Here is a 24,045-nt window from a genome sequence, read left to right on the forward strand (position 1 = left end):
GCTGCGAGCAGAGAAGGTATATATTTATATATATATATAGATGGCTTAGGAGGACAGCTCGATGTGACTGGTGGAGTGGTTATGGGAGTGCCTATGAAAGTCATGCATCTCGTGATAAGGGTTCAAATCTACCGTTTCCTTTTGTGAGGGTGATGAGTATAATATGGTGAATCCTTCATAGGACAGTGAGAATCTGACAGAATCTCTGCGTGTATTGAATAAACTATGATACGATCCCATACGTAAACATGGACAAAAAAAAGTAAACAAGATAAATCGGACGATGTCCTGGCTTCCCTCAAAACGAAGTAACACCTATCTTTAAGAGGGGGAGGCAATGGGATCAAAGGCTGAGAAGCTCACGCGCGAAAGCCGAGAAGATCGCAGTCCCAAAAATCAAATCAAAATCTAAACCTGGACACACACTAAACCTGGATAGCTTGGGAAATGCATTTTATTTTATAATATAATGTTGTAAAAAAGGTTGTGAGTATACAATGCGTGCGCGAGTGAGGTGGCTAACCTATGTGACCCTAAACTCGAACGACCAAGTCTTGAGTTCAAATCGCCCCGCCGCGCCTCGTTTTTCACTCTCTCCATGTTCATTGCGCCTCGCCTTTTTGACAGCGCAGCGACCGTCGATCCCATTACTTCACCCCCATTTAATATGGGTGTCACTTACCCCCAAAATGTGCTTCACTTCAGCGCCCATAATCCATGTGCTCATGCTTCATTGAGGAAGAGACTGCGACGAGAGCCAGTACTTCAAGCTCGTGCGCTGCCTGTGCATATGAGGCATATACCAGAGTCACCTGAAGTATTTCGCATGGCCAGAGGTCCATAGCTGAAATGCGGGATGGCTCTGAGGCTGGGGCTATGGATGCGCTACTTTCTTGGTTTCCGTCTTGCGCCCTTTGTGCCCACGCCACCACATGTTGCCCGTCGCATGCTGCAGCTGGCTAATCTTCGTCCCTCTGACCTAGTCTACGATCTTGGCTGTGGCGATGCCCGACTACTCATCGCAGGCAAGTTTAACACAACAAGCCCTCCTTTTCTTCTTTGAGCCGCCAATTATTTGTACGCGCGCGCACAACACATCACAACTATGTGCGCACCAAAAAACACCCAAGCCCAGAGCGAGAGAGAGAGAGAGAGAGAGAGAGAGAGAGAGAGAGAGAGAGAGAGAGAGAGTCTTGCCATGATCTACTACAGCAGCAAAGGTTTATGGAGCGAAAGGGTATGGCGTGGAGCTTGATTCCCAGCTTTTCAGGGAAGCCAAGGAATCTGTGACAAAAGAGCAGTTGGGCCACATGATCTCCCTGGAGCAAAGGGATGCTTTTGAGGTGGACCTTACCCCGGCCACTGTGCTTACCCTCTACCTTAGTGAGAAAGGCAATCTCAAGCTTTTGCCTAAGATGCGAAGAGAACTTTGTGCAAGTGCCCGTGTGGTCTCTTTTTGCTGGGCTATTGCTGGTGTGAAGCCTTCAGCTACAACACGAGTGGATGGCATAAACCTTTTTCTTTACGATGTGAACACATTGAGAGCAAGTGATGTGCAATGTGGTAAATCCCTGTTCTTTCATGAATGTTTTTGATTTTAGACCTATTTGGTGTAAATTAGTTGATTTCTTTTACTGAGATGTAGCCGTAAACTACGTACTAAAAGAGAAAATTGAAGGCGAGCATGCATGGAGAGAGGGAGGCAAAAGGGCACAACCCATGTTGGCAGAGCTACAAGCCAATAATGCTACTGCTGCTCCTTATTCGACATGATAAAAGGTTGGAAAGAGCAGAGCGGGGAAAGCTTGCACGAAGAGAGGGAGAGAAAAGACCAGTGTTTGTTGGTGGAGCTACAAGCAGATACTGATATTGCTGTCCCTTTTTCTATTTTGATGAAAGAATGAAGACAAGATAAGATAAGAGCGGCTAGCATGGGCATCTGAATTATAGGCTGCACTGAGCCATTGTCTTTTATCTGAGCAAGTATTTCATTACATAGCCTCTTGACAAGGGTTCTGACGCAAGTGGGAAGCACGGTTACCCGTGAGAGGCACAACCCCCAAGTCAGCTTGACAAGGGTTTTAAAAAGTGTAACTGTTCTTGTTATTCACACCTAAGTAATGTCCTAATTTGTACAGCTAGCCCTCTGTCATTCTCTTGAAGGTTTTCCTACAATGCGGGATGTCACAAGACGGGCACCACGTGCCAATAGAAAAGAACAAACTGAACAAACTTTTAGCACTTCAATAACAATTGAAACTTAAAGAGAGAGCACACGCGACACGGAGTGGCGGAATTCCACCCCAGATAGTATTGGCCCCAAACCTTGGCATCCCTTTCGGTATTTCTTTATATTACTCGAACTCAGTATAATGCCGATACTCGCGCTCTGCACCTTCACCCAGAAGAGTACTAGAAACTTAGCCCTCTGCACTTATTTAAAGGCCCTTGACCTTGAAAAAGCAGTTTACATGAAAAGCTCGAAACTCAAAAGCAATTGGCCCAAAAGCTGGCGTTGAAAATCAGCCAGCGTAAATCACGGAAATCCGTACAGCAAGTCCTTTTGTGTGCGTGGGTCCTGCTTTATTTATTCTCTTTAGGTCACTTGGGCCCCATCGAACGGGGTCCCATAAGTTGGCGGGAACTTCTTCAAAAATAGACCCACTTGGCGAGGATCTGTAAGTTGGTGATAACTTCAACTTCTTCTGTTGCTGCTAGGGTTGGTAGTGTTATAGGGAACGAGTGGAATGCGACCGAAACGTTCTGAAAGTGCATTCCAGATGGGTCTAGCTTCCGAAATGGAGTTGGGAATTGAATGTCATTCTAGAACGAGGTGTAAGGTGCAACGGAAGTGAATGTTGAACTTTGCTCAAGATGAGTGCTCGGAATTGTGCTCAAGGTTCCTTTTACTTACGGAAGGGAGAGCCTTCTGTTCCTTTAGTGAGAGAGTGCAATGGACACAAACAAAGTGGTGTTGAACACTGTGAATGAAGGTGCTGAGACTGAGAGATAGAGAGAGAAGAATACGACACCAGAATGTTGTCAAATCCTCCTCCGAAGGCCCCACTCTCTATGGCGAGAGCGGTCTACTATTGATTGCACAAATCTCTACAATGCTTTGTACTTGCCGACGATGTCGATGACGACGAGACGGGCTGAAATCTGAAAATGCTAATGATTGAAATCTGCAAATCTTGTATTTGCTGAATTCTGACTCTATGTCAGTGACGATGTCGATGACGACGATGCGACGACGACGCGCTGAAAATGCACATGCTGAAATCTGCATTTTCCGGGCTGAATCTGCAAATTTCGTGGGATCTAACCGTGCAGCGAGGATCTACTGCGGGGAGGTGAGATTTGCGAGGTTTGGGGGTTCTACTGCGGAAACTGACTGCTGAAAATTGAAAATGCTTAGTCTAGGGCTGATTCCGTCGCGAAGATCTGCAAAAACGCTGAGGTTGATCTGCAAACCAAAAACGCTAGGGGCTGAAATCTGTCTTGTGGAGGAAACTGCTAACGCTAGGCCTGATCTGCTGTCGCTGGGGGATCTGCTATCGCTAGGGCTGATCTGCTGTGTCTTGTGGTCGCCGAGGCTGATTTGCAATGCAAAAACGCCAAGGTTGATCTGAGAATGAAAACCCTAGGCTCTGCTGTTGGGCAAAAACGCTAGGTTGGTCTTGGGGGGTCCTGTTGAGAAGGTGCCTGTTGAACCGGAGCTCCTGTTGCCTCTTCTGCCAGAGAGTGCTAGCACTAGGTTTTCTTATATACGACACTTGCCAATTTGTCCTACCTAGTTCCCAACAAAAGTCACTTAAAAATAATAAGTGAAAAATGTCAAAAATAGGAAAAATAGGTTCTATGCCCTGGAAAATGCTCCTGATGGATTCTGATGGTAATGTTGATGATCATGTTGTGTGCAACAAGAGGATATGCATCTAATCTAAGTGTTTGGGCGTGCATGGTCTGCGAATAGACTCACAAAAGTGCCAGATCACTTTCTATTTTAGACTGACTTAACTGAACTGAACCCTGGTCATGCTGTAGCTTGTCCACGGACACATAGGGTTGGATGTGTCTCGTGACATCCCTTCCTTTTCAAAGTGAGGTATTGGTACCGAACCGTATTGCGTCAAGGGAGATCGCCAACAACGAGGACTCTTCGCCGGCCCACTCTGATGCGTGGGTCATGCGATACTTGAACTTCATAAAGGTTTGCAATGCTTGCTTCTTTGGGCCGCGCTGAAAGCGACACACAGTCTTCTGAGGCTCCTTCGATGCTTCCACTTCGTCTAGGTCATGCGTCTACCTTCTTCAAGAATCTCTGAGGCTCAAAATTCCTGAAACCACTTCCAACACAAAAACATGAACATATCCATTCCATGTAAAGTGACTGGAAAAATACTATTCTTCCTAATGTAAGGTGCAGCAGAAGTGAATGTTGAACTTTGCTCAAGATGAGTGCTCCGAACCGTGCTCAAGGTTCCTTTTACTTATGGAAGGGAGAGCCTTCCGTTCCTGTAGTGAGAGAGTGCAATGGACACAAACAAAGTGGTGAACATTGTGAATGAAGATGCTGAGACTGAGAGATAGAGAGAGAAGAATACGACACCAGAATGTTGTCAAACCCTGCTCCGAAGGCCCCACTCTCTATGGCGAGAGCGGTCTACTATTGATTGCACAAATCTCTACAATGCTTTGGACTTGCCGACGACGTCGACGACGACGAGACGGGCTGAAATCTGAAAATGCTAATGGCTGAAATATGCAAATCTTGTAGCTGCTGAATTTTGACTCGATGTCGGTGACGATGTCGATGACAACACGCTGAAAACGCAGATGCTGAAATCTGCGAACTTCGCAAGATCTGACCGTGGGACGAGGATCTGGTGCAGGAAGGTGAGATTTGCGAGGTTTGGGGGTTCTACTACGGAAACTGACTGTTGAAAATTGAAAATGCTGAGTCTAGGGTTGATTCCGTCGCGAAGATCTGCAAAATCACTGAGGTTGATCTGCAAACCAAAAACTGTAGGGGCTGAAATCTGTCTTGCGAAGGAAACTGCTAACGCTAGGGCTGATCTGCTGTCGCTAGGGGATACGCTATCGCTAGGGCTGATCTGCTGTGTCTTGTGGTCGTCAAGGCTGATTTGCAATGCAAAAACGCCAAGGCTGATCTGAGAATGAAAACGCTAGGCTTTGCTGAGTCTTGGGAGTCTTGGGGGTTCCTGCTGAGAAGGTGCCTGTTGAACCAAAGCTCCTGTTGCCTCTTCTACCAGAAAGTGCTAGCACTAGGTTTTCTTATATACTACACTTGCCAATTTGCCCTACTTAGTTCTTAACAAAAGTCACTTATAAATAATAAGTGAAAAATGTCAAAAATAGGGAAAATAGGTTCTGTGCACTGGAAAATGCTCTTGATGAATTCTGATTGTAATGTTGATGATCATGCTGTGTGCAACCAGAGGATATGCATCTAATCTAAGTGTCTGGGCATGCACGGTCTGCGAACACTCACAAAAGTGCCAGATCACTTCCTATTCTAGACTGACTTGAGTGAACTGAACCCTGGTCATGCTGTAGCTTGTCCACGGACTCATAGGGTTGGATGTGTCACGTGACATCCCCTCCTTTTCAAAGTGAGGTACTGGTACTAAACCGTATGGCGTCGAGGGAGATCGCCAACAGCGTCTAGAAGCGTGGAAAGGACTCTTCGCTGGCCCACTCTGATGCGTGGGCCATGTGATACTTGAACTTCATAAAGGTCTGCACCGCTTGCTTCTATGGGTTGCGCCGAAAGCGACAGTCTTCTGAGGCTCCTTCAATGCTTCCACTTCGTCTAGAATCATGCGTCTACCTTCTTCAAGAATCTCTGAGGCTAAAAATTCCTGAAACCACTTCCAACACAAAAACATGAACATACCCATTCCATGTAAAGTGACTGGAAAAATACTATTCCTTCGAAAAGACTGTGCATGCAATGCAGATGAACAAAGTGACGGAGTGCCAAACCGTTCATCAAGCACACTCAAACAATGGGGTCGAATCGTGACTTTCTGATCTAAATCTATCAACTGTGGCAAATCACAATGGAAATGCCTATGCTTGATGCTCAATCTTTCTTGTACTCTTTCTGAAACTGTCATGCCAAGGAAGAGACATGGAATGTGAATTTCTTGGGTGCATACCTTTGAGCTTTTCATGATAAATGCACATACATCCGTGCTCATTCATGAGTGAATTGTGCTCAACGTACAATATGGCATGCCTATGAAAAGGGATCACATAAAGACGCTGACTAAAATACAAGAAAACATCACTAATGAAACACTCGAACAATGCTTGCTGACTAATCATTCAAACACATAATACTTCCTGTGGGGGTTCTTTGGACCTAGGCTCGAGAGCCAAGATCGGTTCTTCCTGAGGGGGTTCTTTGGACCTTGACTCGAGAGCCAAGATCGGTTCTTCCTGAGGGGGTTCTTTGGACCTTGACTCGAGAGCCAAGATTGGTTCTTCGTGATTGATCGAATCTGCAATGAGGTTAGCTTCACTAGAAACAGTATCAACTAAATCATCATGCTTGTGAGAAATCACATCTTGATCATCATGCAAATCATCATGCTTGTTATGGTGATCCAATTCATCATGCTCATCATTATCATTCAAATCATCATGCTTATCATCATGCAAATCTTGTGTGTCATGCTTTGGAAAAGAAGAGATTGAGAGAGTCTCCTTTTCTCGAATCTCTTGCATCTTTGCCCGAACTTGAGAAAAGAGTTGCAACATCTCTTGCATTCTTGCTTTGTTCTTGCGATCAAATTTTGCTTGTCTTTCTTTGTTCTTGCGATCAAATTTTGCTTCTCTTTTGTTGCGCTCACGCGCTATGGGTGCCATTCTGTCTTGGTACTTACGCTCTATGGCTGCCATTATTTCGTCGCCTTCTAACTTCCTGTCCATCATCATCTTGTCAAAAGCCTCCATAGGAGTTAGTGCAATCCTTGGCGTAGATGGGGAAGGGGGAGGATAAAAAAAACCTCCTGGTGGGGAAAATTCTTCTTCACCACCCTCATGCTCACCACCTTCATGCGAAGTATCCATTCCGCTTCGGGTGATGACCATCCACTGAAGTCTTGAGTTCTTAAGTTCACGAGGAACTTGGGTTCTTGGGGTTCTTGAGTTCTTGAGGTTCTTGCGGGTCTTGAGGTTCTTGGGTTCTTCTTTTGCTTGCAATCTGTGCTAGAGAAGGATCTTCTCTTCACCCGAGCTCTTCTCTTTTCCGCGGGCGCACCCCTTGGCGGCCTTGCGCTCACACCGAGGTTGCTTTTTCCCACCTCACGTCGATTGGCTGGCAGCTAAGTGCACGGTCCGCTCTCAATGAGTGAAAAGAGAACAAGGGGAGGCTGGACAAGCCCTTCTTTCTTCGGTTTCCTGTCACTCTTCAAAAACACGATTAGGAGTCGACACGCCCAAGTGGACTTGGGTTACGTGCGACCGCAACAAGCAAAAAAAATAGTGGTTCTTTGCTTGAGTGATACAGAACACTGCCAAGCTTTGATACCAATGTAAGGTGCAACGGAAGTGAATGTTGAACTTTGCTCAAGATGAGTGCTCCGAACTGTGCTCAAGGTTCCTTTTACTTTACGGAAGGGAGAGCCTTCCTTTCCTTTAGTGAGAGAGTGCAATGGACACAAACAAAGTGGTGAACACTGTGAATGAAGGTTCTGAGATTGAGAGATAGAGAGAGAAGAATACAACACTAGAATGTTGTCAAACCCTCCTCTGAAGGCCTCACTCTCTATGGCGAGAGCGGTCTACTATTGATTGCACAAATCTCTACAATGCTTTGGACTTGCCGACGATGTCGACAACTATGAGGACGACGATGAGATGGGCTGAAATCTGAAAATGTTAATGGTTGAAATCTGTAAATCTTGTATTTGCTGAATTCTGACTCTATGTCGGTGACGATGTTGATGACGATGATGCAACGACGACGCATTGAAAACGCAGATGCTGAAATCTGTGTTTTCCGGGCTGAATCTGCAAACTTCGCAAGATCTTACCGTGCTGCGAGGATTTGCTGTGGGAAGGTGAGATCTGCGAGGTTTGGGGGTTCTACTGCGGAAACCAACTGCTGAAAACTGAAAATGCTGAGTCTAGGGCTGATTCTGTTGCGAACATCTCCAAAAACGCGGAGGTTGATCTGCAAACCAAAAACGCTAGGGGCTGAAATCTGTCTTGCGGAGGAAACTGCTAACGCTAGGGCTGATCTGCTGTCGCTAGGGGATCTGCTATCGCTAGGGCTGATCTGTAGTGTCTTGTGGTCATCTTGTGGTCGCCGAGGCTGATCTGCAATGCAAAAATGCAAAGGTTGGTCTGAGGATGAAAACGCTAGGCTCTGCTGTTGGGCAAAAACGCTAGGTTGGTCTTGGGGGGTCTTACTGAGAAGGTGCCTGTTGAACCGGAGCTCCTGCTGCCTCTTCTACCAGAAAGTGCTAGCGCTATGTTTTCTTATATACTACACTTACCAATTCGCCCTACCTAGTTCCGAACAAAAGTCACTTAAAAATACTAAGTGAAAAATGTCAAAAATAGGGAAAATAGGTTTTGTGCACTGGAAAATGCTCCTAATGGATTCTGATGGTAATGCTGATGATCATGCTGTGTGCAACCAGAGGATATGCATCTAATCTAAATGTCTGGGCATGCACGGTGTAACTAAGTCAGACTTTGTAAATAATATATTTATTTACGAGAAAAGAATTATCTAATTAGTTGTGTGCACACCAGAATAGACGTAGCAGTTCTAAGGCCTCAGGTGAGCCTAAATGCGGGCCACAACACCTCAGAGGGACCTTAGCAGAAATTACCCTGAAGCCCTAGTGATTGGGAAATCGGGTCTTCAGAAAGTGGTAAGTAGTAGCCTCAGATTTTAGGCTCAGAAAAATGCGCGCGTGAGTACAAGCACATGAATGAGATGGGGTCCTTAGAACAGTGACCCTAAGGCTAATAAAGCTAATAAAGCCTTAGGGTAAGTTTCGTTAAATTAAATTTAACGGTCCGTGCCCGGGCGGGCGGCCGGACAAGTGTGAACAGGTAAAGGTGGTGCAGTGCCAGTGCGGCATTGCGCCGGCAAACCTTTGGTGTTCTCATAAAAGAATCATTGGTAGCATTTGTTAGTTAGTTGCACATTTTTAATTAATGAGCTAGAAGTTTTAAAGTCAAAAGTTGAATGGTTTTTAAGTTTTTAAAGCAAGTGTGCCAAGTGGCACACTTACCAATGCAAGCTTTCACTCACTCTCACTCTCACCCTCTCTCTCTTCCTAGCGCCCCCTCTCCCTGATGGCTGTTTTAGGAGCCCCCCCTCCCCCATTTTCAGGGCTGGCAGTGCACCTACCCCCCCTAATGTGAGCGTGCTCTACGCGGTGGAGCCCTTCATTGAAGCTTGAGAGCAGCCCCTTGCGACATATGTGGTAGCCTTGTGCTCCCATTGTCAAGAACAAGGGATCTCACAGTCATAGACACCTTCTGGTGAAGCTTCATCGCGAGAAGCTGCCGTAGACGCTCTCTTAGCAGAGTGCGGCGGCTGTAATTCTCTGTTTTCAGCCCCTAATCACCTCGATTAGGGCTGTTTTTTGCAGATCAACCATAGAAATTCTTCTCTCTCCCTTTATCCTAAGCCTACATCAAGTTTGGTGCGATTCCATCGCGAAGAAGACCTCTGTTTCGGCATAGGGGTGTGCACAGGTAAGAATTTCAGGTTATGTGCAGAAAATTACAGCAAGCATGTGCATGTGCATTTTGCTTGTTTCTCTTTTGTGTTCGATGCATGAATGAATGAGCATGAAGGCAACACATAACGGAAGATGGACTCTCCTCTGTGAGAGCTTCCGAGGAGCTGTTTCGGAAGATAGAATCTCTTTTCGAGAGCTTCCAACCAGTCTCGCAGAAGAGGGGAAATCCCCTAAGCAGAAAGAAAGTGGAAACACTTTCTCAGTCAGTAGTCAAAACAGAACAGAAGAAAGAATAGAGGACGGGCGTATGCCCCGTTCCTGTGCTTGTAAAGATTCTCCCTTAGTAATAAAGATATTCTCTTTATGGGGGGAGACCAGCCCATCTTCTGGTCCCCAATGAAGTGTCAAGTTTTCTCTCTCCCTCTAATTCTCTTGAGTATTTGAATTGCAATTAAACGTCAGTTTACGCTTCCGTATTTTTGTGACACACGGTCTGCGAACAGACTCACAAAAGTGCCAGATCACTTCCTATTCTAGATTGACTTGATTGAACTGAACCCTGGTCATGCTATAGCTTGTCCACGGACACATAGGGTTGGATGTGTCACGTGGCACGAGGTGTAACAGAAACGGGGAGGGGAACATGGTGGAACGTGGTCCGGAATGGTGGAATGGGGGGGTGGAACGGGCAAATGGGGTTGTTTTGGGTTGTCTGGGGACAAATTTGGGATGTTTGAGGGCAAGTTTGGGGATAGATTGGGAGGCAGTTTTGGGTTTGTTTGGGAGCAAATTTGGGGCCAAGTTGAATGAAGGCAATTCAAGTGTTTCTTTAGTAGACCAATCTTGTTCTGCCCCCCTCCCCCCCCCCCCCCCCCCCCAACCCTCCTTCCCTCGTTCCCGTTTGGTTCTGGACTCACCCATTCCCGTCCCAGTCCTGTTCAGGGTAACTTTGAGACAAAGAGGAAGATGGTGGAGTGATGCATGTGTGTTAGGTGGAGTAGAATTGTTGATGGTGATAGTTCAGGATGAGTGCTTCGCACATACACAAGGATTACTTTTTCCTCAAAAAGAGATGTGCAATGGAGAGAGAAGAAAGAATGGTACTGAGTGAATGAAACTGCATGAATGTGTAGATAGATAGATAGATAGATAGGTAGGTAGGTAGGTAGATAGATAGATAGAGTCCCAAGGGGAGGTCACACGCAATGAGCCCTGTACGCAGTGGATTGATTTTTCACTATGACGAACGCTTTCCACCTTAAGCAACCAAACAACTTTACGTGTCTCTGTCGAATCTAATCTTGCTGATAACTCAATAAGATGAAGCAATAGCCACAAAAGTAGAACTGCATGAATACCGGAACAAAAAAAGAAAGGATTCGTTGGTTGCTTAAGGTTTTACAGAACCCCTCTCCTCTTCTGTCACATTCTCGCTTTTGGAGGTGCTACCTATCATCCATCAACATGAAGCTCGTGAGGACTGTTGTCTCTGCCCAGAGAAGGTTGCTTGGGCGACCTCACGAGTCGCCTCCCACACTAGCCATCCTCCTCTTGGGGTTGCAGACTCCTTGGTAGTTGCTCGGGCGTTTCTCCCTCTGTTGGTCCAGTTGCTTCATCGGTTCCCTTGTCACGTGACACATCCCAACACATACCAACCCTATGTGTCCGTGGACAAGCTATACCACAGCAGGGTTCAGTCAGTCCGATCACGTTAGATTAGCAGTGATCTGGCACTTTTGTGAGTCTATTCGTAGACCGTGCATGCCCAGTCACTTAGCATAGATTCATATCCTCCGGTTGCACACAGCATGATCGTCGGAATTCCCATCAGAATCCATTAGCATCAGTTAGGGGAATTTTCTAGTGCATTTAGCCTATTTTCCTATTTATTGGGATTTTCACTTATTATTTTTAAGTGACTTTCCTACAAAAGTAGGTAGGGCAATTTTGCTAAGTTAATATATAGGCAAACCCAAGTTAGCACTTTCTGGCAAAAGAGGCAGCAGGAGCACATGCTCAACAGGCAACTTCTCAACAGACCCCCCCCAAAGAGGCCTAGCGTTTTTGGAGCAGATCCATCAACCTAGCGTTTTTGCATGAAGGACCAGCCCTGGCGTTTTGCACAGCAGGTCAGCCCCAGCGACTACAGCAGAGAGCAGATCAGCCTAGCGTTTTGCCTTTGCAGACAATCGGCGTCAGATTTACAGATTTTCAGCCCTAGCGTTTTTTCATCTGCTACAAACCCTAGCGTTTTGCAGATTCTCCTTAGTACCCGCAGATCAAGTCCCGAACCTCGCAGATCTCACCTTCCCTCAGCAGTTCCTCGTTGCACGGTCAGTTTCCGCAAGGTTTATAGTTTCAGCCCGGAAAACACAGATTTCAGCATCTGTGTTTTCAGCGCGTCGTCGTTGTCATCGACATCGTCACCGACATAGAGTCAGAATTCAGCAGATAGAAGATTTGCTGATTTCAGCCCCAGGTTGGTTGCAGATGATTCCCCATTTTCAGCCATAAAAACGCAGCCAAAACAGTCATTTTCAGCCACCGAAACAGTCCCCGAATTCAGCGATTAGAAGATCCCAGATTTCAGCCATCAAGTCGTCGTCATCACCGTCATCGTCATCGGCATAGTCCCATTGCATCAGTCTATTGCATACGCATTGTACGACCTTTGTGCAATCAAAGTAGACCACTCTCGCCGACGAGAGTGGGGCCTTCGGAGGAGGGTTTTACAACTTCTCGGGTGTCGTATCTCTTCTCTCCCCTTCTCTCAGTCTCATTCACTTGCACGCACAATAGCCACTCACTTGGTTCGTGACCACAGCACTCTACAAGACGGAAAGCTTTCTCTTTCCCCAAGGACTAAAAGGAACCTTGAGCAATAAAGATCACTAATCTTGAGAAAGTACAACATTCATTCCGTTGCACCTAACATTGGTATCAGAGCTTTGGAAGTGTTCTGCATTACTCAAGGAAAGAACCAGAAGAACCACAAGAATTTTTTTTTGCTTGTTGAGGTCGCACGAACCCAAGTTTACTTGGGCGTGGCGATTCCTAATCGTGTTTTGTTGAAGAGTGACAGGAATCCCAAGAAAGAAGGGCTTGTCCAACCTCCCCTTGTGTCTCTTTTCACTCATTGAGAGCAGACCGTGCACTTAGCAGCTGACCACTTGACGTGAGGTGGGAAAAAGCAACCTTGGTGTGAGCGCAAGGCCGCCAAGGCGTGTGTCCGCAGAAAAGGGTAGAACTCGGGTGAAGAGAAGATCCTTCTCCAATGCGATTTGCAAGCGAAAGAAAACCTCAAGAATCCCAAGAACCCAAGACCCTCAAGACTCAAGAACCTCAAGAACCTCGAGAACCCAAGATTCTCACGAATCTAGGACCTCAAGAACCTCAAGACCCGCAAGAACCCAAGTTCCTCGTGAACTTAAGAACCCAAGACCCCCAAGAACCCAAGTTCCTCGTGAACTCAAGAACCCCCAAGAACCCACAAGAACCACGATTGCAGAATGATCATCACTCGAAGCGGAATGGATACTTCGCTTGGAGGTGATGAGCATGAGAGAGGCGAAGAAGAATTTTCCCCACCAGGAGGTTTTTCCGACCCTTCCCCATCTACGACAAAGATTGCACTAACTCCTATGGAGAAGTTGGATCAATAAAGAGAAGCAGAAAGAAAAGCCTACGAAGAAGATATGACAGCCATCGAGCGTAAGTACCAAGAAAGAAGGGCAGCCATAGAAGCAGAATTTTATCGCGAGAACAAAGCACAAATGCAAGAGTTATTGCGACTCTTTTCTCAAGCTCAGGCATAGATGCAACAGAATCGGAAAAAGGAGACTCTCTCAGTCTCTTCTTCTCCAAAGCAGGATACACAGGATTTGCATGATTGTTTGAAGTATGATCATGATTTGAATGATATTGCTAAGCATGATGATTTGAATGGCAATGATAAGCATGATGATTTGGATGCCAATGATTTGCATAATGATTTGGATGACAATGACAAGCATGATGATTTGCATGATCAAAATGTGATTTCTCACAAGCATGATGAGTTGCATGAAGATGATGTGATTGTTCACAAGGATAATGTGTTAGTAGATGCTTTTTCTAGCGAAACTAACCTCGTTGTAGATTCGATCAATCACGAAGATCCGATCTTGGCTTTCGAGTCTAGGTCTAAAGAACCCCCACAGGACGATTCGATCATTCAGGACGAACCGATCTTGACTCTCGAGCCTTGGTCCAAGGAACCATCACAAGAAGTATTATGTGTTCGCATGATTGATACGCACGCATTGTTCGAGTGTTTCATTCGTGAAGGTTTCCCGTATTTTAGTCAGCATCGTTATGTGATCCCTTTTCCTAGGCATGACATATTGTATGTTGAGCACGTTTCTCTCATGGATGAGCACGAATGTATGCGGATTGTTCATGAAAAGTTAAAAAGTTTGTATGTCAAGAAGTCACATTGCATGTCTCTTCCTTGGCATGACACAGTTTCCGAAAGAGCTGTGCGCTCCTTGCCGCACTGTCGAAGCAAGGGACTTGCCGATACACCGTGTGCGAGCCACAAATGGCTCCAAGCACACAACAAGCATAAACTAGCAAGCTCAAGAGAGCAAAGGGTGTGTCACTCACCGCTCTACGCTCGCCTTCGTGGTGGATTCCTCGCCGCGATGAAGAAGAAGCTGCAGTCGTGCCGCGCTCAACGGCTTCGTCGCCGTCGTGCCTTCGTAATGCTCGATCGCACACACACTCTCCCTCTCTCTCTCTCTCTCACATACACACACACAAGGAGGTGAAGAAGAAGAAGATGGAGATGGAGATGGAGATGGAGCAAGAGCACTCTTCTATTGCACAAATGAGAGAATGAGTGAATTTTAGGTTTAGTTGGCTTTTATATGAGCTCACCCCATTCACACTTGGGCGCCTATGCTTAGCCAACTAATCCCTTGAATGTCCCAGTTAGAGTGCGCCTCTCATCGGCGATCACTCTTACCCTTTTCCTATTGGTCCGACAAGCCCGGTACCTGACTCTACCAAATACATAATACACGTCCGTCGTAGGTGATGGGGTGTCCGTGAGCCGTGAGGGTTAACATGCCCCCCTTCCTGATGTAGATTCCGTCCTCGGAAACTATTGAGTTGAAGCTCGTTCCTCGAGGTGGAAGAGCGTTTGAGATGAATGTCCTTAGCCTTCTTCAGTCACTGCAAAATCAAACAACATTGGCATAGTAATTGCATTCTCATAAGTGATTGAAAAGCATATGCAGTTTTAGGTAGACAAATTGATTGGTAAAAGAATTTCAAACAATTGTTAGCAATGAACATTAAATTGCAATGTAATCAAATGCATAAACAGATGTAAAGGTAAAAAATTAAACAAGTCTGGGGTCGCTAATTTGACGGTCGAAAGGCACTAGAGATCGAATATTAATACCATGGGTAAGCTTCTGAATTTTCTGTGGTCAATTAAGTTGTTTAATCGCGAGAGCCAAGTATTCATGTTCGAGGGCTGACTAGAGGCTATATCTAGAAGACCTTGTAGTTAAGCTACCATAAAAGGAATTTCTCATGAAATCATCGCCCGACTGATTACTTTTTCTTTGACCCCCCAAAGTCTTTTCACATTGATTCAATTTGATGTGTGTGCTTATTTTGTATGTCTTGGGTTTTTTGCTTTTCAAGGAAAAGCGCCCACACTGGGAACCTCTAGGGCTCTAGTACCATAGGCAATACATGTGAGTGAAGTACCAAATCAAGCTGAGATTTCTCTTCTAGCTTAAGATTTTACAGTGTGGCACTTTGATTTTTTATTTGTTCATTTTCAGCATTTTAATTTTGTAACTTTGGGGGGTCATATAACACTGGTACACCTCCCCAGGCTCATCACACTAGTAAACTCCCTTTATAATACTTAAGCTAAAGGTCAATAGGGTCAAGCCCACTAGAAAGCCCTAGTACATTTCACACAATGCTACCTAAATCGAATTAAGAACATAAGTAACCATTAATTATTAGGAAGGCATTCCCCATGGTATTAAGAGAAGATCTCTAACACTTAACTTGGTCAATCTAGTTTGTCGGACTGCTTGATTTTTAAACCTAGACAAGTGATTATGACAAAAAATTACATTGAATTAAATGTTTGATTCTAAGCAAATGCGGTGAATATTAGGCTACCAATCACAATTAAAGCTGACAATCATAGATGCAAAAAAGATAAGGGGCAATGCTAATGGACAAGAAACACCTGTTTGTGTCGATGGTCGCGCTTGATTTGAAGAGTGAGTCGAGATAAAGATTCCATGAAGGTCCAAATCCTATCAATAGCAACACGCTCCTGTACACACTAGGAAACAAATGGAATACCTCCAGGAGGCACATTAGTGGAAAAAGAGAACTTTGCTAATCACTCAACTCTAAAACAGAAACACTCCTATCGTACTAATCTTACCTACCCTCCATCATTCAAGTGATGAGGATCAAAGGTGTTTCATGACATAGGTTTCTGTTTCAGTGTACCGGATGTAAATGTGTAGATCTGGGTCAATGTTTTGACTTTTATTGTGCATACTCGTTTGCTAATTGCTCTTGCCCTTTATTATTTTTTTGTTTTTTGTGAGTATAAAGCTTTATATGTACATTCCCTAAGATTGGGAGATATAGAGGTCAGGGAGGAAGGTTGAGAGGGAAGCAAGTGAATAATGGATGTCCACAAACACTCTCCCCTTCCTTGAGTAGATCATACCGTTTGAAATGATGTCGTCACCCTTTGAAACCAATTGTTCCAGTTGGTAATAGGTGGAGATTTTTGCCAGTAGTTTTCTATTACCTTAGGCGCCTCGTCGAGTTGCAAGGGTGGTAAGGTACTCTCCCAAGATCGAACTTGAAGTAGTTCATCAGGTGATTCTTGAACACTGGGAGGTGTGGATTCCTTTGTAGCTTTATGGAGGTCCACTATTGTAGGTGGAGGCTGTGGAGAAGCTTTTACCTCTACGGATGCATTACATGAGGAGCTAGAAGCTTCATGGGACTCCCCCCTTCCTGAGCTAGGTGGAACAAATCGTTCTTTCTTTGGTACCCAAACTAGCTCGGGAGCGGGTGTGTAGCATTCTGTGATTTTTTTCTTTCCACGATCATTGATTCGTTTTGGAGCTACGGGATTTGGCTCACATGGGTCAGGTGATAGGTAAGAGCACAATCTAGGTTTTGGCACCCAGATTTGATCATTTCCTTGATAGTAGCCTTGGGCTTCCAATAGTCGTTTAGGGATCCATCGCAACATTTTTTTACTTTTCTTGGAGCGAGTGGTACGTTTCTTACAAGGCTTCTGTTTTTTAGCACTAGCTATGGTCACTAAAGAAGCTTTAGGGACCCACTTGTATGTTTTCTTTGTTACATTAGGATGAGTCTTGTCAGAAGCGATATGCATTGCTTGTAGCATATTTAAGGGTACAGGCATTTCATCCCCCTCAGGTGTTACCCAGGTTGTTCCTCTAACTCCCCATGTATCTATAGTTGCCGCTAGGTGTACCCAATCGACATTGTCTGACTCAGCGATTCCGGGTAGGATATCCATATAAGGAGAGTTCTTCCCAATATCCGTGTCTTCGTTACACGTGTAATAATACTGTAATGGAGCTGAGTGAATTGTTGTGTCTGATCGATTATCAATGATGAATTTATTTCCTAGAGGATGCGTTCGACCACTTAAAAGATCAACTCGAATGACAGAGTCTTGGAACTGTAAGTAGACGTGGTTTTTGGACCAGTCATGCACCATTTTTGCTTCCCTCATGAATGGACGCCCTAAGATCATCTCAAATGACATAGGATGCTTGGAAAAATCCATAACAATGAAAGTTTGCCTTACCTTGTGTCCCAAGACCTTGATTCTGAGATCCTTTAGCATTCCAATAGGCGTAACAATAGATCCATTAGCCATTTTAACCACTACGCTTGTGGCTTCAAGGTGAGGTCGCCCCATAGACTCCCGACAACTCTTTGTCACCATGCTGACTCCCGCACCACCGTCAAGGACTCCCTTTACAGTTAATCCTTTAGTAGTGATTGGTAGAGTAGCATTAGATTCATCACCTTCAAAGTATTGCCCCAACTTGTTAACGGGTACTTCAATTACAGATTCATGTCCCGCTAGGTCAGATGGTGGTGCTAAATGTTCCTCATCATTCATTACCGAGTCAGGTTTGTTCATATGTGCAAACTGTGGTAATCCGGCCTGTAATTCCCCATTGACGAAGGCTCGAAGAGCTGAGACTAGCTTGGGGTCTTTATATAGTTTGGACGTGATGGTGGTTCTAACTTCTGAAGACATGAAATCCATCAATTTGGCAACATTTAATGGCATCTTGTGGGACATAGGACCCTGACAAGAGAATGGTGAAGATGGAATCTCCACTTCCTCAAGGGGGTCGGGTATCCCCTCACCAAACACTCTCTCTAGTAGGAAAGGTGTGTGTCCACTTTCAGATGTCCTACCCTCACTCTCTTCCCGAATGATACTGGGTATAGCTAACGGCCTGTAGTTCTTGGGGGGTTGAACTTGTGTGGGAAACACTGTGTCCGACATCTGGATATGTTTGGGTTCAGGTTCTAATGTTTGTTGAGTTTCTTCCACCAAACCCCTCAGTTGTTGGACTCGTTCAATTTCCACTGTTGGGTTTGGATAGGTTCCAATCTTTCTCTTGCAATCCTCATTTTTCGTCTCTCGTGGCTTATCTTGGGGGTTCGCTACTGGGTGGTTTAACTTTGAATACTCTTTTGGTATTCATCGTAATTCCCTCTCGTGATCCTCCTCACTGGCTTTTTCCTTTGTAGTAATAGTTTTGGTCTCCGTGGTCTCTATCGAATCTGAGTCATCCTCAGGGTCATTCATATACACGGGATCCTCTCCTGTCCCTATGTTAGTCTTTGAACTAGGTTTTGAGCTAGAAGCATTAAGGGATTTCTTTCTTCGTGTTTTCTTCTTTCTCGCTCGGCCAATGGATGCATCATCTCTCTCTTCGAGAATGTAATTTTGCTTTTGGAGCATCGACCGTGTGAGTGCATTCACTGGTGCTATGTTTATAGTTGGTGGTGTCCCATCAACAATCTCTATTATGTTCAATGGTGTGATTTTCGGTGCGTTTGGATTGTTAGGACACTGTGCGATCAAATGATCTATGCCACAACGATTACAAATGAGTATTGGCATTGCCAATGCACTCCCTTGACTTGTTTGCATTAGTGCGGCATTCTTTTGTATTCTAATGGGGCACTCAGCTATCGATGTGGTCCACCGCATTCGTAGCACTGAAGAGGTGGTCTCCTGGCAAAACTATTAATGTTTTGGCCTCTTGCTGCTAGCGCAGTAGCTTGATATACCGGTTTGATTTGTCCCCAATGGTCTTTCATATAGTACATGGGACACTCCTCAAGCATGTCGACTCCATAGGTGATACTAGAGTCTATGTCCTCTTCGCAATCTACAAAAGTACTAGATGACTCGCAACCTATTTGGTTCATAGGTGTAACTCTTGGATGAGGGGGTTGCGGTCCTAGCACTGGAGGTGGCAACGGTGTGGTTTGGACCACATTTTGGGTTCTAGGGACCATGTGCTGTAATGGCAACTGTTGCTCCATGGGTGGGGTAGGCATCAATGCAGGAACTCGAGGTGAGTTTGCCCAAGCTATAGGCGGTCTATTTTCCATGATGCGTTTAAGCATTAGGCAATCCTTCGCTTGATGGCCATACCTACCACAGGCGTTACAAGTCCCGTTAAACTTTACTCTGAAAGTAGGGCATTCACTCGTAGTATGTGGGCCCAAGCAAATTGAGCACCATTGTTGCTCCGCTCCCTTCTTGGATACATATGGGTGTTTTGTGGAGCACGATTACCCCGAAGGCTTTCTTGGATGGCCTTTGTGAGATCTGCCAAAGTCATCTCAGATATCGTTTGCTCTTTCACAATTGGCTTTATCTTCATTGGCTCATGCCCTGATGCTTGTGAGCTACTTGACTTCGGCTCGGCAGACACTCTTTCTCATGCAATCATTAAATTATCCTCCAATTGGATTGCATTCATGGTGACTGCTTCCCAAGTAGTGATACCTCTAATGACTAGGCGATTATAGATACCTTCATGTCGTAGTCCCCTAATGAATCTATCGAGCAATTGGTTGTTGTTGAATCGCTCGTTTGGATTGCATCGAGAATTCAAATTCTTTAGGCGACTAATGAAGTCTCTCACGGATTCACCTTCTTCTCGTTGGGCTTTCTGGAGCTGAGAGGCTACACCCCAAAGTACTCCCTCTCGTATGTATTCTTTTAAGAACAGTCTCCTAAGAGTAGAGTAGATCGTTTTGTCTTCTACTCTTAAGGTTCTATATCAATCTCCAGCCTTTCCGCTTAGGGTCAAACTCAAAGCCTTACACTTATGCAGCTCATTGTGCTCTTCCAAGGAATCGCACACATGTTCAAAGACTTCCATATGCTTTCTAGCATCTCCGTCTCCATTGAATTTCTGTGTGAGCTTAGCTACTTGAACTGCCTTGCTCCTAGGCTCTCTATCAGGTGCACTACGCATGTTTTCCGCAATAGAGCGACCGATAGTTTGAGCAAATGCTGCCAAATCTCCTATTTGAGCAGGTATAATGGGTGTATGTGCTCCTGGAACCACATGTGAGATGGGAGTTGGCCTTGGCCTTGGCATACGCGCGGCTCTTGGGTCCCAAATTTCGTATGGTGGCGTACCAGACGGTGGTCCAAAGTTTACAGGCGTGGCCCTAGGCATAGGGGGTGCCCGATATGGCATGTTATTATTAAATGGCGTGGCCCTAGGCATAGGGGGTGCCCGATATGGCATGTTATTATTAAATGGCATGGCTCCACTTGTATAAGAGCTTGGATACTTCCATTGTGGATTGTAAGCTCTTGGAATAATCGGAGGTGTAGGAGCTACATGAGGCTGAGGTACGACAGGTGCACATGATTGATACATACATGTAGGTATAGTTGGGGGCACTGTGCTACTAGGCATCGGCGCAGTATTAACAAATGAACTCCATGGTGTACTTCTTGTCATGCTCACCACTGGGATATGCATGGTAGCCGTAGTGTCATTAAGAGACAGAGGAGCTAGATCTGGGAAGGTAAAGCTGCCACTTGTGGGCTCAGATTGTACTGAGGCTCCTGGCGAAACAACATATGGAGGATCAATGGGGCTCACTGAGGGAGTCTCCATTTGTGACAGGGTTGGTTGGTTCGCCTTTCCCGTATCTAAGAATCTCATTAGGCCTGTTGAAGGCATGTTGATCCCTGTGTTCTGTCTTTCTAACTCGACAATCCTATGGAGGACATCACAGACTTTTTGTTGTTGCTCATCTATGCTAATAGCACCCGATGTGGATTGTAGAACATCTAACCAACCCACATGATAGGTGTGTCCTGTGTACCGATCAGTTAAAGCTTCTGCTTGTAGGTCATACTCTCAATTTTCGTTTAGGAATATCCCATCTAGGCCTGGCGTGCTGGAGGTTTCCCTTGAAGTGGAAGCATTATGGCTCCCCATAGCTTGCCCCTCCGTGACTGCTACCTTGGGAGCACTCGGTTGCTCGGCTGGCATGATTGTTGTCATAGGAGCCTTTGCTTTCAAGGCTCGACTTTGTTCTAGCCCTCGTAGGTTCTCAATTTCTCTCTCCCTTGTTGCTTGCGTATAGCGTTCGATCTCTTGTACTTCGGCAAGACTCCTACCATCGGGTAGTAAAACCTCAGAGGGAGATAGTCCTAAAGGATCAGGAGGTGCAGTGGATGGAACATTCACATGCACACTCTCAAGAAGCATAGAGTCTCTTTTAGGCATGAATGACGAATTTACTTCCCCACTCCCTTCATTTATTTCATTAACCGCATGTTCGGAGCGAGTAGCTCTACTAAGGGTCTCTTTTAAGCGGCTAAACACGCTGGACCCGGGCCGTGGGCCCATGGCATGCATGTCTTGACTTGAACTATTAGGGTTTGGTGTAGGATACCCTTCCATGACTTCGTAGTCAGAGGAAGAATCACTAGACGCGATATGAGGATCTTGGGTCGCGCTACCTTGAGTCCCGGACGAAGGTCCAGAACCTAGGGTGGAGGAATAATGGGTGCCCGCGTAAATGGAGGCACTACCAATATGCTCGTGCTCTAACACTCGTCCAGAGCGTAGGTTCATATGACTTCCACACTCTAAGCGCGTTGGTGAGTGCCCGTGAAGGCCGCTCACTTAGTTTTTTTTTAGTTGTTTATAACCCAAGTTTTTCGTTATTTTTGGTTATTTTTTGTAACCGAGCCACAAAATATGGCGTGTAATAGCTCAAGACGAGTGTTTTGGCTATAGGAACGTGCCGTGCTTTACAGCTCTCTATTCGGCTACGTGAAGCCCTCGAAATCCTAAAAATAGTTTTTAAATATAAAAAGGTGTATAATCTATATTTTAAAACTGAGGACTCAGGTCTGGGTTTGGGCTTGAGCTTGGGGAATGATCCCCAGCCCGATCCTTCTTTTTTTTTTTTTTTTAATAAGATTAAAAAAAAAAAAAAAAAAAGTCGCCGCGGCCGCGCTGCGCGTGCGCGCACACACACACTTTACCTACACCTAACTTATCTACTTATAGCTAATAGAGATACTGCCACACACACTCTAACACTGTTTACACAGTACTACAGTAGCTAACAGATCTACAAAACTAACCTTACAGAACTAACATTGAACCTTACAGAACTAACATTCCATAGCTAATACCTTAATTCTAACAATACATTGCAAAAAATTGTAACTCCTTCTTTACAGAAAACAAAAAAGACAGTACAGTGTAACAAAAATCTTCTCCACACAACCACGCACCTTCCTTCTTCACAAAAATCTTCTCCACACAACCACACACCTTCCTTCTTCACAAATCCTTCAATTGAAATTGCATCACAAGAAAGCGTAAAGTGCTTAACCGAGCTTAGTGTGGGGCATTTCCCCGGCAACGGCGCCAAAAAAGTGCGCTCTTTGCCGCACTGTCGAAGCAAGGGACTTGCCGATACACCGTGTGCGAGCCACAAATGGCTCCAAGCACACAACAAACATAAACTAGCAAGCTCAAGAGAGCAAAGGGTGTGTCACTCACCGCTCTACGCTCGCCTTCGTGGTGGATTCCTCGTCGCAATGAAGAAGAAGCTGCAGTCGTGCCGCGCTCAACCGCTTCGCCGCCGTCGTGCCTTCGTAATGCTCGATCGCACACACACTCTCCCTCTCTCTCTCTCTCTCACATACACACACACACAAAGAGGTGAAGAAGAAGAAGATGGAGATGGAGATGGAGCAAGAGCACTCTTCTATTGCACAAATGAGAGAATGAGTGAATTTTAGGTTTAGTTGGCTTTTATATGAGCTCACCCCATTCACACTTGGGCGCCCATGCTTAGCCAACTAATCCCTTGAATGTCCCAGTTAGAGTGCGCCTCTTATCGGCGATCACTCTTACCCTTTTCCTATTGGTCCGACAAGCCCGGTACCTGACTCTACCAAATACATAATACACGTCCGTCGTAGGTGATGGGGTGTCCGTGAGCCATGAGGGTTAACAAGAGCACATGATAGTATGAGCACCAAGCATGGGCATTGCCATGGTGATTTGCCACAGTTGCTTGATTTTGATCAAACAGAAAAGATCCGATCTCATTGTTTGCATGTGTTTGATGAACGGGTTGTCACCCTGTCTCTATGTTCGTCTACATTGCATACACAGTCTTTAGAGAGGACAAGATTTTTTTCCTTAACTTTACATGGAATAGGTATGTTCATGGTTTTGTGTTGGAGATGGTTTCAAGAATTTTCAGCCATGGAGATTCTTGAAGACGAAAGAAGCAGGACTCTAGACGAAGTTAAAGCAAAGAAGGAGCCATAGAAGACTTTGTGTCGCTTTCGGCGCGGCCCAAAGAAGCAAGTATTGCAGACTTTTATGAAGTTCAAGTACCGCACGACCCACACAGCAGAGTGGACCGGCGAAGAGTTTCTTCTAGGATTCCGGATGCTGTTGGCGATCTCCCTCGACGCCATACAGTTCGGTACCAGTACCTCACTTTGAAAAGGAGGGGATGTCACGTGACATCCCAACCCTATGTGTCCGTGGACAAGCTATACCACAGCAGGGTTCAGTCAGTCAGATCAAGTTAGATTAGCAGTGATCTGGCACTTTTGTGAGTCTATTCGTAGACCGTGCATGCCCAGTCACTTAGCATAGATACATATCCTCCGGTTGCACACAGCATG

The 24,045-nt window shown here is 45.4% G+C and overlaps 1 protein-coding gene across 3 annotated transcripts in view; it reads left to right on the plus strand.

Moving 5' to 3' along the window:
• Window positions 1-514: 514 nt before the first annotated feature.
• Window positions 515-24,045, plus strand: part of LOC147450072 (uncharacterized) — a 34,667-nt gene continuing 11,136 nt past the window's right edge. Inside the window, exons 1-2 of one of the 3 annotated variants that reach the window (XM_086519405.1) lie at window positions 515-1,025; window positions 1,216-1,563. In XM_086519405.1, coding sequence (XP_086375531.1) covers window positions 857-1,025; window positions 1,216-1,563 — 517 coding nt within the window. In that variant the 5' untranslated portion in view covers window positions 515-856. Of the gene's footprint in view, window positions 1,026-1,212; window positions 1,564-24,045 lie in introns of all 3 variants that reach the window. The other 2 variants (XM_086519404.1, XM_086519403.1) reach the window with 2 other exon arrangements.

The sequence above is a fragment of the Adiantum capillus-veneris genome, chromosome 9 (genome assembly GCF_014529385.1).
Source record: "Adiantum capillus-veneris isolate H3 chromosome 9, ASM1452938v2, whole genome shotgun sequence".
Taxonomy (NCBI): domain Eukaryota; kingdom Viridiplantae; phylum Streptophyta; class Polypodiopsida; order Polypodiales; family Pteridaceae; genus Adiantum; species Adiantum capillus-veneris.